The sequence below is a fragment of the Aplidium turbinatum genome, chromosome 4, assembly GCF_918807975.1.
Source record: "Aplidium turbinatum chromosome 4, kaAplTurb1.1, whole genome shotgun sequence".
In the NCBI taxonomy this organism is placed as follows: Eukaryota; Metazoa; Chordata; class Ascidiacea; order Aplousobranchia; family Polyclinidae; genus Aplidium; species Aplidium turbinatum.
Window position 1 is genome coordinate 35,706,560 of NC_137475.1, and position 14,452 is coordinate 35,721,011.

The window sequence follows — 14,452 nt, forward strand, 5'->3', positions numbered from 1 at the left end:
TTTTGGAAATTTTTTGATGAAACAATGTATGAAAAAAATCAAGGCACAATAATTCATTCGACTATTGCGGAAACATCAAGCCAGGTTGATACCGACAAGAGTGACACCAACACCAGTCATGAGTACGCGAATGAATGTTTTGGTGTGTTGGTGCCATCGCATGAAACGTCGGTACGGAAAGAAAAGTTGACTGTGGAGGCCTTTTATTCAGACAGAAGCAAGTCCTTGATCTTTTCCAGTGCCCATTTAAAACGTCTGTTTATTAAGTAGCCTATAGCATTATTCCTTCCAGTGCTGCGGTAGAATGACCTTTTTCCATCGAAAAAGACATGCTGAAGCCAAATTGGGCAGGACTTAGCGACTCGCATTTTGAAATGCTTGAGTTTTTGAAAAATGGGTAACAATAAGTTTCACCTTGAACGTATTTTCTATAACGACTTTGAAATGGCAGTGTAAATGAGTGACATCATTTGTTTTCAAGGTCATTTTGACCTCACAAAGTGTTTCCAGTGCCAGTAGGCTTATAAGGCAAAATTAGCGGGAGAAGTAGCGGCAACGCGCTACTTTTAAAGCAACGGATGGTCACCTCTGGATATAGCTATATCGACATGCGCAAGCTTTGAGTCCACATCATTACTGTTGCCTTTCGACAAAGAAAATTGAATTGAAAACGAAGACGTTTATTTGCACCAACTGTCCCTCACCCAGAAATCCCACTGGCCTAAGAAACAATCGCTCTCATACCCTCGGTAAGAGTTCGAATATAACATTGATGGTAAGCAGTTCTGTTACCGTAAAGCGTTTATAACTAATGAACGACTACGTGGGCAACGGCATTTCTCACAGCTTTTTGATGACAGCACTCTCCAGGTAAGTTTGATACCGTACGTCTTTTATTTGCGACTGAGCAACTTGATTCATTCGTCGTTGCAATTATTTCATTCAAATGCACAAAAATATTCGACGGCAGATTCACTTTTAACAACACAATTTTTGCAGACCCTACTTGAAGCACAGTCTGTCAATTTTAAAACGAGTCATCTTGAAGCGTCATTTGAAAGAATTCGTTAGCAAACATATGAATTTTTTACAAAAGCTGTCTTTTACCCCCATTACCCGCTGGGTTCAAAGACATACAATGCAAAATAGGGCACCATAAAAAAAGAACGTGAATAGATGAAAGCTGTCTGCTCGGAAGCAGAAACCAAGTTTCATCTTACTCTTTCATAAAATAAAAGATATGCGTTGCAGTTCAGCGCTTTCGATTCGGTGGTCTTTGCGACCATGGTGTCACTGATATGAAACCAGACACCTTGGCACGATGATGGGTCGTCATCTGAAACTGAAGAATATTAAGCTTACATTAGTGAAGTCCTCCAATTGGGCAGGCTGAGATGGTTTGGACACGTTGAGCGCAGCTCTAGCTGGATCTGACAGGTCAGATTCGTCGACATTGCAGCACAGCGGGATCAAGGTAGAATAAAACTTTCTTGGGTAGAACTCGTAAAGTAGCCCTCGACATGGACTCTGCCAATCCAATACATCGCAAGGTGTAGAGAGGAAGACTTGGTTCTCGACAGACTGACAGGCCACACCTTCGACAGGAGAATTAATTCGTGGACCGTGTCATCAAAATTGGTTGATCATGATGATATAAACGTTTAATTCACACATTTTATATCATTTGTAAATACGCATAGGTAATATGACGCATGAAACTAATCTTAAAAAAGAGAAGCCATTCGTTGCTTACAAAAACAGCTTTCACTTTATAAGCGCTTGCGCTTCAGTCAAAATCGTTTTTCACCTTTATCGGGGCGAACTTTAACGAATGCAGTATAATGTCCTCGTGACAAGCTTCCAGAATGTTCAACGATTCCATACAAATTATAAAGAATATTGTTGTTATCGTCAGCTTCATCCTGTGGAACCACGTTGAAATATATTTAGTAAAATGATCATTTACTACGAAGTATTCTTAGCATTGACGCATCACAAGGTAGTGGACTTGTGTCTTCGACTACAATGATTGATTCTTGCAAAACGTTCAGGTTGGTTAATGAGTTTTTGATTAATAGCAAAAACTAGGCAGGTAGGAATCATTAAACAATCTTCTTCAACTATTTTTTGTTGTTGTTTTGATTAATGACCAGTTTCATATTTTCGGTATATTAGTGATTTTCTTTCAAGCTTAAGACTACTAGCCTAGTTTACTGGTAATGTTATGATAATGGCGGATATGGACTTGTAGTACGTGTGGGTATAACAAGGCACACGATATGCATCCCAATATAGGAAAATACGGCTGCAAATGGTAAAGTGGCGTCTGTTATTTGCACTGTACCTCTAAATTGTTAAGAAAAACTATTTCAGCTGACCTTGCATAAAACGGAACAAAACGGAGATATATCCAATTGAACCGGTACAGAGACATGTCTGTTTACTTTGCGTAAGCTATATCCGGCCTGAAAAAAGAGTGGATAATTGTTGATCAAGATTAAAGCGTTCTCGTGAAGATACAATGGTTCCAAGAAAGATGATATTGTCAGTCTTTCGACTGGACCATCTCCATGCGGGCAATCGTATCCAGACATTTCAAACACTTGTGCAAGAAATCTAACTCGAGCAGAAGTTTAATGATAAATCATAAGCTGGTGCGACATAAACGAACCACTGTACCGGATTTCAGTATATTTTCCTGTGAAAGCGAATGCATTTATTCTAAGAAGCGTACACAAAAAGCACTACATATTAATACTCGTTCCAACACAACTAAGTTCTCCATGGCTTTTAAGTCGTCGTCGTCGCCTTTGGGACTAAAGAACTATCCCTTCCAATACCCCAGACTGGGGTTGTTTCTCTGGACTACACCAGGTAAGGTAAAGCCATAAAGCACCAAATACTGCAGATGTTGGCAAAGCAATTTACCTGTTGAAATCTTTTAAGATGAATAATTAAAACGGCTGGAGTTTGTTTTATTAGCATTTGCTTGCTGGCGGTGCAATAAACAGTTTTCTTTTCACCTGAAAAAAAGTAATAACTAGGCTTCGGTTATTTGCTTGGAATGACGCAGCGGATAATGCGCTCGCTGTCTAATGATACTATCCTGGTTCAACTCCAAGCTTAAGCAGGTTGTTAAAAAACACCGCTCACCTCTACCGAGAGCGTAATAAATTGGGTGGACGTAGCTGCTGACAACTGAAGGTAAGGCGGCCGAGAGAAAGGAACTAGCTACCCTACTCCCGTTAGTGCCGAAGGCTCAGTACAAAAACATTTTCTCACATTCCCTCAAATGCTTAAATCAAGTGTGGAAACCACCTTTACGTCCTTTACCATTCTAGTTTCCAGAAAAAATAGAAGCAGTCAGTTTAAATATTCACAAACACAGATTCCATGCCTTTCGAATCGGCTTTTGATCGCTTTGTGCAAGTTTCGCAACCAAATTTGTTGGTTCCCGTCAGCATCTCAGGCATCGTGAATTGATATAGACAAGATATCACGGAGCATTCCTTCAAGGAAAGTGAAAAAAGAATTTACTCAAGTCATAGACCAATCCGTGGGTTGTGAATGAAACTAAAATTGCATTTCAAAAACCAGTCTTATTTTCAAAATATTTTTTTGCTAAAGTTATACTCATTCAAAGGTGGAGTTTGTACTCAAAGCTTACTACTGATTTCAATAAAACGTTGCCCTTAAAAAATGGTTAACTTCTAACTGTAACATGGCATAGCTACGTTGACCGATTCGTACCTTCGGGTCAGGATGGTGCCTGGGCGTAAGGGATTGAGGAAGATTGAGACTGAATTCTGTACTGGAGGTTTTTTTCCTCATGGGAGTATCAAATAACGATATTCCCTCCTGAAAAATAAAAGTATCTACATATAAAAAAGGAATTCAAGAGAGTGAAAAAAAGACAGAAGTCATTTCATGAATCGGCGACGTGCTATTCCACCTAACCCAATTAAAAAAAACTGGTTTGCGGGTTGAAAAAATGTTATGGGGTAAATTTGTTAGTACTCAAGGCCTTAAAAATCAATTGTGCTATGCTTCGACTATTCATAAGTTCTATTGGAAGCGCTCTCACGATAATGGCAATAGATGTAGACATTTATTAGTAAATGTTTCAAAACGCGGAGAATTTGAGACACGTCAAAAAAAAGATAATGAAATGCAATTGAAGTTCCCACTGAGCACCAATATCAATATTACCAAACTGTCGATAGAAATTAATTCCAGACGTGAAAGACTAAAAAAATTTTGAATCGAAGTTTCTTACTTCAAGTGAACGTTTCTCATCAGAGCTGTCTTTGTCAGTTGTGGCACAACGCTCTGTAGTCAGGCTCTCTTGTGATTGTGGCGAGGCGCTCAGTTCGGAGCTATTGCGTTCATTGTTTAACTTCCCCTCTAAATCGCAAGATACAGCCACCACCTCTTCTTTGGGTAAGTTCAAGTCATTTGTGGATATACCTCCGCCTTTCATCTGGAAAAGAATTATTGTTCAAGCAATTAAATTTGCAATATTCGATCAAATTGCCAACAGCAAGGGGTCTGGAAACACCAACTGAAAGAACAACATAGTTGGGTAAAAATATTGTTATTCTGACTGGCTGTCTGATCTGAAATGTTGTTGTATCCACTAACGCAAGTAAGCCAACTGTTTTGTTTATTTTTAAGAATGTTATTAACTCTCTTGGTAAGATACTCGCCAAGTATACCACATGCCAAGAGACAAAAAAAAGAAATTGTAGCCTATAAAAAAATCATAGAAAAGAGTAGTAGTGTAGTAGTTGTCCAGTTTTAATCCGGTGATGTCCCCGTTACAAAAGGGTGGCCAGATTCACCTCCAAGTGCCGCAATCGCCTTCACACCCTACCACCACATCGATCTGTCTAACGCGTACTCTCTTGTCAAGCCCACCTTACTGCTTTCCTCTTCAACTTGCCTTTTCCACGTTTTCTTGGGTCTTCCTTGTTTTCCCTCCACTTGCAACTCTAGCGCTCTTCTCAAAACATCATCTTCATCCCTTCTCAAAACATGCCCATACCACCTTACTCTATTCGCTTTCGCCAACTTTTCAACATTCTCATTCAACCCAAGCAAGTTCATAAGTTCTTCAGTGTTTCTTTTGTCCATCAGCTTCACACCACACATTGCTCTCACCATAGCTCTCTCAGTTCGTCTTAAAATCGCCAATTCGTTTTCCCGTAAGCACCATGTCTCACTTCCGTACAGCATTGCAGATCTCACACAACTAGTATACATTCTTCCTCTCATTTTCAACGGAAATCTACCACAGAACAACTCTCGACACTCTCTGAATTTCACGCAACCAAACCTTACTATTGCAGTCACTGCCGCTTCACAACCACCACTGGCATTCAATCTACCTCCTAGATAGCAAAAGGCATTCACAGATTCAACTTCGTCATTCAGCTTTTCAACAGGACCAACCATTTCTTCTTCAATCTTCTTGCATCTTAAGAATTAATAAGATAAGAGAAAGAGATAAGAATTAATTTTTTCCTTCAAGGATAGTTAAGTACTGTACCTAAATGAAAACCTTTATCGCTGAGTAATATATTAAAAATCTTGTGATATAGTAATAATATGTGATTGACAGTGCAATGATATTAAAACAACCGGTACCTTTGCAGTGATTTCAGATTGAGAGGAAACTTTGCCTTCAGCAACCGTGTCATTATTCAAAGACAGAGACTCCAAGGCACTGCATAACACGCTCTCAGCCACGGAAGAAGCGTAACTTTGAAATGATTCCGACGTCGTCTCTTCATTTTCTTCGTCGGAAAGCTCCCCTTCAAGAATATATAAAAAATAAATAACATTCAAAAATGTTTAGGCTGCAGTAGCAATATAATCTTCACACACATACGACATAGAAATGATAGAACCAAGAAGTGATCATCAAAAAAGACTATGTAAAAGTGTGTTGTTACCAACTACTACACAAAAAACATGTGGAGTGTAATTGTCAAGAAATTGAAACTAGACTTAGTAGTTCACAAAAGTCATTTACACTGAGCTTTGTGTAAGAAAATTATATTGATGGCATTCTGACAAGAAAAAACAAATATTTTATGTTGTCAACTTTCTGCATTTGAGAATGATACTAAAAATTGAAATCATGGATGATGAAAAGGTCCGAAAAACAATCATCTACAAATATCTTTAACAATAAATCAACGTTGATAATGTGCTTACTTTTGCGCCCATTCTTATGAAAGTGCTGTCTGTTTTGTCGCTTTGCCTGCTTACGAGCTTTTTTTAAAGCGTGTTTGCTGAGAGGGGTTCTAAAATCAAAAATAACATTTAGATCAAAACTGAAAACATGCTTGAACACAAAAAAATAAATAAGCTGAAAAATTACTACTATTTTGTTTAAATGAGCATATTCTTTTTTCGACTAAACAATTATGTGAATTATTTCATTACAAGCACATTTGTGCACAGATGTGCAAAAATAGCTAGGTGGGCGTCCTTATGATGTCCAGAAATTTAGGAACTATTTCGAGTAAAAAGTACTTTATTGCATGCGACAGCATTGTAGGTGTAATGTCGACGCCTACATCAAAAACATGGATTTTCCGTTTTCCAGCTTGATAAATTGAACAATTCTTTTCAGAGGAAAGTTTCTATTAATGAACGCTGAATAGGTGCAGCCAGCAAAGCGTGTATGAAGTGCAGATATGCAGAGTTTCTTCACTCGCTACATTGGGCGAAGTGGCTGTTCCAGCCAGACAATGAAGGTGAGGTTTTATTTAAGGAGTTGGCAACCAGTTCCACCTTAGCTTATCATCTTCAACTTTTATAATTGTGTCTTTTCTACGAAGAATTTCAGTATAACAGTAGTTCCCGTTCATTAAGCCCACCTCGGGACCGAACGATGTTGGGCTTATTAAGCGGGGGACGATTCTCTGACACACTTATATATTCAGTAGCTTAATTCCGGATCGGGTCATAATGGGCTTAATAAGCGGGTGGGTTTATTAACTGTGTGGACTTATGGACGTGTAGTTTCTGTGGACGTGTGGACTTAATAAGCGGGGTCTACTGTATTATGTATCGTTTAATACAAAACTTTCATTCTTTTATATGTATGACTATTTGAATAGTCAGGCTCTGGCATGTCTCTTTTATCTACAAGGCATTCCTTTAGTTTATCAGCCTGAAAAAATTATGACAAAAATTGCTTAAATTACAAAGTACCATAATGTAAGGTTCAATAATGAATTAATAGATTATCTAGTATTTGCAACCACCAAGAATGCAATAAAATACATTTTACTCGACATTGAGGTTAAATCGCCCGACATCACAATGGGCACGCCGAAATGTCGTGGACAAAGCATGTAGGTAGGTCTCGATGACAGATGACAATGGCGTCAAAACAAAATAGACATAAAAGTTTACAAAATGCGGAAATAAATCAAATCCTGAAAAGCCAGTTACTTTCTGAGATTCGTTTCGTCTTGTAGTTCATCTTCGCTTTCCTCGGAAGCCACTGCAGAAGATTTCTTTCGCAAATTGCTAGCATGTTTCTCTTCAACAATGGGAAGAGAAATATCGTGAAACGGCTCGGTAACTCCTGTCACCTGCAAAGAACAAAATACGCTTTCAGGTCATTAAAGGAAAACGAAGGGAAATACGAATGCGCATGACTGAGGGACTGAGGGTGTTTTTTTTGGGTCTGCTACTATTCGCAGAATTCCCTATTCGGAGACAGCCTTTTTTGGTGAATTGTTAAATCACAGCGGCATATGTATATTGAAAGGAATTAGCTTACAATAGAGAAATGAATGATGAAATGAATGATTGAATTGTTAAAGACCATCTGTATGCATAAGCTATGGCAGTAGTTTCCAAACATTTTTAGCCGTGCAGCCGTTTCACAGCATACACATTCTGGGCTATAGAATCGATATTGTTTCATCCACCTTCTTTGCGTCATGTTTATGTCATTCGTCAAGTCATTCATTTTTTAAATAAGCTATTTGTTGATTTTATATGATATTTCAAATGTATCTCATTCAGTGTTTACTTTTGAGTGCCTTCAGCCTGTAAGTTAGTATTTTGAACAGACTGTTCAAACTATTTGTTTTACATTTATTTGTTTTACATTTTGGCATTAACGTCTGCAGCCGGTAATGCTACATCGCCAACTTTTCCAATTACAGTACATTGGAAATTTAGCTTACGTTTCCACAGCCATCACAAAGAACGGAACTGATAAGTTTTCCGCCAAAAACATCCTCAATGATTGTATCTTCCTTTTCCGTGACATGCCGTCCGTACATTTTCACTCGCTTTCGAAGGTCTTCCGAAACGTCTTTGGCTTTTGCATGTTTTAGGTTCAGAGCTTTCAAGATACCTTCTTTTTTTCTCTAAAACATAATTAAATTACATTGTTATCAGTCTGCATTGTCAGCCAAATCAATAAAATCGCTATTTGATATTATACATAAACATGATTGTTATATTAATTATATTAACGTTTAGAGAAATAATGTATTGTATACATGATTGTATATAATACAGTCACACTAACTACACAGTTTAATAGAATTGCACAATTTCGAAAAAGTAAAAAAAAAACAATTAAGTGCTGAACTATAATAATGCACATTAACAAAGAACTAAAACCCATAGTTCATACAAAGCACATGTTTATCAATAAAGATTGAACTTGTACTACAAAACGTAAAAATTACAAAAACAAGTTACTCTGATTTCTTCCTCTTTGATGGAATTTATAAGGCATTGATAAAGTTCTTGGCTGTCCTGCTGACGATAGCCACGAAACACTGCATTTCTGAAAAAAAACAACATAAACAATGATCATATAATAATGAAATGATGGGCCCTTTATGATCAGTTATAATCTTAATACTACAAATACGCCAATGAGACCACTCGGCAAGTATATTTCAGCTACTTCCCTAGTCAGCAAATGAAATTTACTTGCTCAGTTGGGACTTGCTTGGTCATCGCTTGCTAAACTGAATTTGCTGACTTGTGACATGCCAAGTTTCTGCTTGCTCAGTTTCATCATTTGCCAAGTTCAACCACTTGCTGAAATGTTGATAACTCAGTTGTTACTTGCTAAACTGCCATATGCTCAGTTTGCAACTGCTGGCTTGTAAGAGACTCTATAAATACAGCATTTGATGACAAAAAACGTAACTTACTTAAGGCAAATTTGATTGAAAAGATGTCTAGGTGAAAGTGTCTTGCTCCTTTGATTTCGAACCTTTTGACCGTTTGTCCCATTTAGCAAAGGTGCTGGATTCTTCAAGGATGCTACAGAATCAAAAAACTCTGACAAAGCTCTGGAAACTTGACCAAGACCAGCAGGGGAATATCTCAATGGTAGAATATCATCATCATCCACATTTTCAGGAGTCACAACAACACTGTGATTATTTTCAGCTAATTTAATCTCACGTTTCAATGCAGTGTGCAGTGAAGGTGTTTGTATAAGGTTCTGAAAATAAAATACATTACATATGTAACCGCAATGAAAGGTCAATAAAAATATATTGTTTAACTACAGTACAACACAAAGAAATACATACCTGCATGATACTGTTAAAAAAGCAAGTGTTGCCAAGATTTGCCAGTCCAATAGGAGAGCAATTAAAAGACGTCACTGCAGCATGTTTTTTATTCTGTATTTCATCAATGGTCGTTTCTAAAATTAACGAAGTTATATAATCAAGAGGTATAGCTAATGGCTAGTTTTAATCTAGATTGTGGATATGCTTATTGCTTATAAACTATACAGAATGCAAGTCTGATTTGTAGGTTATGATATAGTTTGTTGCATATGCACTCAACCATGCAATTTTTTATAAGGTAACAGCAACAAACATGACCTCTGAGCAGCATTCTTGACCAATTCATAGATACACCTTTGTAGTGTAAAAAATCTTATTGTGCAACAGTTTAGACAAACTTTATCAAGACTGCAGAGAGATACTAAAAGCATTCTGTCTTTGTTCCTTTTTTTATCTTCTGACAAACAACCTACCGGTAAGTGTCATTAAATAGCATTAGGCTACCATGCCAACAGAGATGGGCGTGATCTTGATCTTGAAGATCACTTTTTTTTTGGTGATCTTGATCTTGATCTAAGATCACTTTTTTTTGAGTGATCTTGATCTTGAAGAACAATAAGATCAAGATCACTTAAAATTGAAGTTTACTTACTAGATAGAGTCATTTTTTTAGAACTCGTACTGTACAAAGTAGTTAGTGGCAACTACTAACATTAAGTCACTGTTAATATGATATGTGTCCAACAAAAGACGATTTAAAGTCTCCATCTAATCTGGTCAGTGTTGCCATTTCAAAATTGAAAAAGTTTTCTGTGTTGGTCATAATAAAGAAGTCAACTTCCGTGTACTTTATGTTGACGTATAATAAAAAATGATTTAACTTTGTTCACAATTTCCATGTGTGAATTTTAAAGAAATGTTTTCTTTCTTTGACCCAATTTTAGATATTTCAAAAGTCTAGAATGGCGGTGTTAAAAAATCTGGACTCTAGCCGACTTTGGTCATGTAAAGTGGTTTATTGCAGCAAATCAACCAGACCAAGACTTGTTTACGGTCTGAGTATGGAGCGGTTTGTCTGACCGCAAACCTCTGAACTTTTTTGATAGCAGACAACAGTATCAAGGTTGCCAGATGGGTAAATGGTGCAATAAACATTGACATAATACAGTGAAAGTTAAAACTACTTAGTAACACGAATAAAAACTCCCACATGAACCAAACTAAAATTTGGTAAAAAATGATGCAGTTCAAAGTTTATTTTTATTTATTTATTATAAATAAAAAGTATAAAACTAATTGCAAATTTTGCGACTTTTTCAGAACTGCTATAATTAACCTCGGCCTTAGGTGTGAAATTGCGATTCTAGGCAAACTACGTCAACAATTGATAGGTCTAATAGCAACAGTCACTAACTTATTACAATTTTTTGGCCAGCGATCGAGTAGTTAAAAGTAAAAGTTAGCAATACCAACTATATACCTTTACCCAGGTTGCTTATAGTAATTATTTTTTGCAACATCATTGATCAAAAACTTCATTATTTTTCAAGCACACAAAAAGTGATCTTGAAAGTGATCTTGATCTTCAAGATCACGATCTTGATCTTGATCTTCAAGATCACATAGTTTGGTGATCTTGATCTTCAAGATCACCTATTCTTGGTGATCTTGATCTTGATCTTCAAGATCACCAATACTGGTGATCTTGCCCATCTCTGCATGCCAACTATGGTGGGTGGTAGTGGTACAGCAAAAAAGGCACTGGCTTTCCAATAATGCAAACCTCCTTCAAATCTTCAAAAATGGTGTCCATCCATTGACGTATTGGGGGGTTACATGTTTTGTATTTTAACAAAACTTCTTTCCATTTCTCAATGGAGAGAAAGTTTGAGAAATGGAAAGAAGCATTTGAAACCAAGGGTATGAAGGTGAATCTTGAAAAAACAAAAGTGATGGTGAGTGGAGCAGAAGGAACAGTTGTTGAGAGCAAAGTAGATCCCTGTGGAATATGTGGCAAGAGGGTGATGAGAAATTCAATGCAATGCAAGGAATGTGGAAAGTGGGTACATGCAAGATGTGCTAATGTCAAGAGAGCCGCAACAAGATTGGCGAAGTGTTTTGTTTGTGGGAAATGCAGTAAAGGAAGGAATGAAGGGGAAGGCCATGATGATGAGTTCTGCCATGGCATCGAAACAGTGACAGACTTCTGTTATCTGGGTGATCGGATAAATGGAAGTGGTGGATGTGAAGCAGCGGTGACAACAAGGGCAAGATTGGGCTGGGCAAAGTTCAGGGAATGTGGGGAAATGTTGTATGGCAGAAAATTTTCACTAAGGATGAAAGGAAAAGTATATCGGAGCTGTGTGCGGCCTGCAATGCTATATGGTAGCGAGACATGGGTATTGAGAGAGAGTGAACTGGCAATCCTGAGAAGAACGGAAAGGTCAATGGTGAGAGCAATGTGTGGGGTGAAAACGAGAAGGGAAAAAAGGACTGAAGAATTGTTGGATATGCTAGAGATGAGAGAGACCATAGACCAACTGGCAAGGGCAAATGGAGTAAGATGGTATGGACATGTGATAAGGAGGGAGGAAGGAAGTTTTCTTAGAAAGGCACTAGATCTAAAGGTGGATGGGAAGAGGAAACGCGGTCGTCCAAGAAGAACGTGGAAACAACAAGTGAAGGATGAGTTTAAAAAAGTCGGACTGAAGGAGGAAGATGCAAGGGACAGGGTGAAATGGAGAAAAGGGATTAAGACAATTGCTGCGCGGAAACAATCGGCCACCCCCACTAGTGGGGAACAAACCGACGATGGATGATGATGACCCAAAGTAAGCTGTTGAAAAAGTGAACATACATACCTGAAGATGTGACATTTAATTCCTCAGAAATGGATTCATTCTGACCATGAGACTGTTCTGTTTCAACTGAATTTAATTGCTTTCTTCTATTAGGACCTTTTCTTTGTTTTCCTTTCCTTTTCGCCATTTATTAAATGTAAAATTAGTTATAAGGCTGAATCAATCAGTTCAGTGCGACACTATGCTATATTACGGTATTTCGCAACTGTAAAAGTTATCGCAACAAAAATTGGATGACCTGCCAAAACCATACTTTTGATTTATATAAATACAATTTTTATGGACAGATAGCTCGATCTATTCTGTTGTACCGTACCTACTATAATTGTCAATGGCATTAATAACATACTGTACCAGTATTTTTTAAATTTACAAGAAAAAATTGTGAGGTTGTAAAGTGATTTGGCATGACATATGTTGGTATTTTTTAGCTGAGGATTAGATAGACAATAATTATGATATATAAAAAGGGTTGTAATTCATTTTCATCATTGGATAAGACAATAGCCTACAGAAGTCACAAGCAAACCTTTTTTCAGAAAACCACAGCTGAAAAAGATAAATAGTAAGAATAAGACCCTCCATTTAAAAAAATGAATTTAAAATTAAATAGTTGATAAAATTTAGACTTTGGAAAGAATGTACGGTAGGTTACCGTACTACATTACAATGATTTTCAGCTAAAGTAAGACCGGAAAAGGCAAACAGATGTGGATAGCTTACCATAAACTATACGGAAAATGAAAGTAACATTAAGAAAATGTAGTGACATGACAACTACGTAATTCATTCCAAAAATTCGGCTACGGGCTCGGGGGCCCTACTCCGAATAAGCCAACCACTACTCCGAAGTCGGAAAGCGGAATCCAAGAAGTTGCTTATCGGAGTTTCCAAAAACTATTTTTAATTTTGTCGGAAAATGCTGTGACAGTTTATCCCATTTAACATGTTTTTTTTATTATGATATTACGCATTGGTGGAGCGATCCACATCTGACAAAATGTGTCGACATTGAAATGTTGCTGCAGTTCAGTGGCGTACGAAGAACATTTTCATGGGGGAGAGAGAGAGGGAAAAAAAAACTTTATTTGCCAATCAGATTCGGTATACAATAAGCAGCGAAAAAAGTTTTATGAGGTCATGTTGATCTGTGATAACCTAGCCCACATTTATCTCACGACAGAAGCGGAATTATGAATTTCGAGTAATGGGTAGTACCAAATTTAAGTCATAAGTAAAGTAGACAACCGGAAACAGACATTGCCGTCGGCTGCAGCGTGGGTCAGGTGTATGTCGGAAGGCGTACACCGATGCATAGCGCTCAAGTCCGCTTTCCCGCAATGCAGGATAAAGATAAACAAACACCGGTCACAAAACGTAGGCCTGTAAGCTGTAAATGTGTAAATGATGAGGAACTACAAGATGGTCGAGCAAGCTTCACTAACACCAGGTTTTTCGTTCAAATAGCTGTAAATTGTTGGAAAAGTGAGCAATGCAAGTTTTTGTAAGCTCCATCAGCAAATAAGCAGCTACTAAATTTCAATTAAGTTTGCCAAAAAAGCACGTTCGAGTTGTGTTGAATTGAGATCCTTAGATTGTTGCCAAATGGAAAATTTGTCCTAAATTTTAAGGTAATTCCGGACAAATATTGTGGTTATTTTCCCACGTTGGAAATCTAAAATTGGGCAAGGAGATCTGCTCATTGACAGGTGAAAACCTGTTTATTTTTTTATTCAAAGATCTTGATAAAATAGGTGGAAAAAAATGCTCCTCCCTCCAAAAAAACAAGGGGGGACTGAAGCTTTGTTTCATTTGTAGAAATAGAGTTCGGTTTGTAGAGATAACGTTCAGCTTAACTTAACAGTAGTTTTGAACTTGGAATTAGATTAAAAATGTCACTTCAGTAAGTTGCGCTTCAGCCATTGGAAAATCATCTTGCAGCTTCTGGCAACACTGTTCTGCGTTCCATGGCAATGATGCGTTGGTAAACAGTCAATACAACCCTTACAACCTGATCAT

The 14,452-nt window shown here is 37.5% G+C and overlaps 1 protein-coding gene across 1 annotated transcript; it reads right to left on the reverse strand.

Annotated features, from left to right (window-relative positions):
- Positions 1-871: 871 nt before the first annotated feature.
- On the reverse strand, positions 872-12,662 carry LOC145768670 (ubiquitin carboxyl-terminal hydrolase 16-like). Its single transcript, XM_082580229.1, has 15 exons — positions 12,434-12,662; positions 9,591-9,706; positions 9,204-9,499; positions 8,740-8,827; positions 8,214-8,399; positions 7,468-7,610; positions 6,220-6,308; positions 5,647-5,813; positions 4,277-4,480; positions 3,751-3,858; positions 3,398-3,509; positions 2,929-3,023; positions 2,379-2,465; positions 1,808-1,922; positions 872-1,342 (listed from the first exon to the last, which is right to left on the reverse strand). Exons 1-15 carry the CDS (start codon positions 12,558-12,560, stop codon positions 1,212-1,214), a joined length of 2,064 nt encoding a protein of 687 aa, XP_082436355.1. The 5' UTR covers positions 12,561-12,662; the 3' UTR covers positions 872-1,211.
- Positions 12,663-14,452: the final 1,790 nt, after the last annotated feature.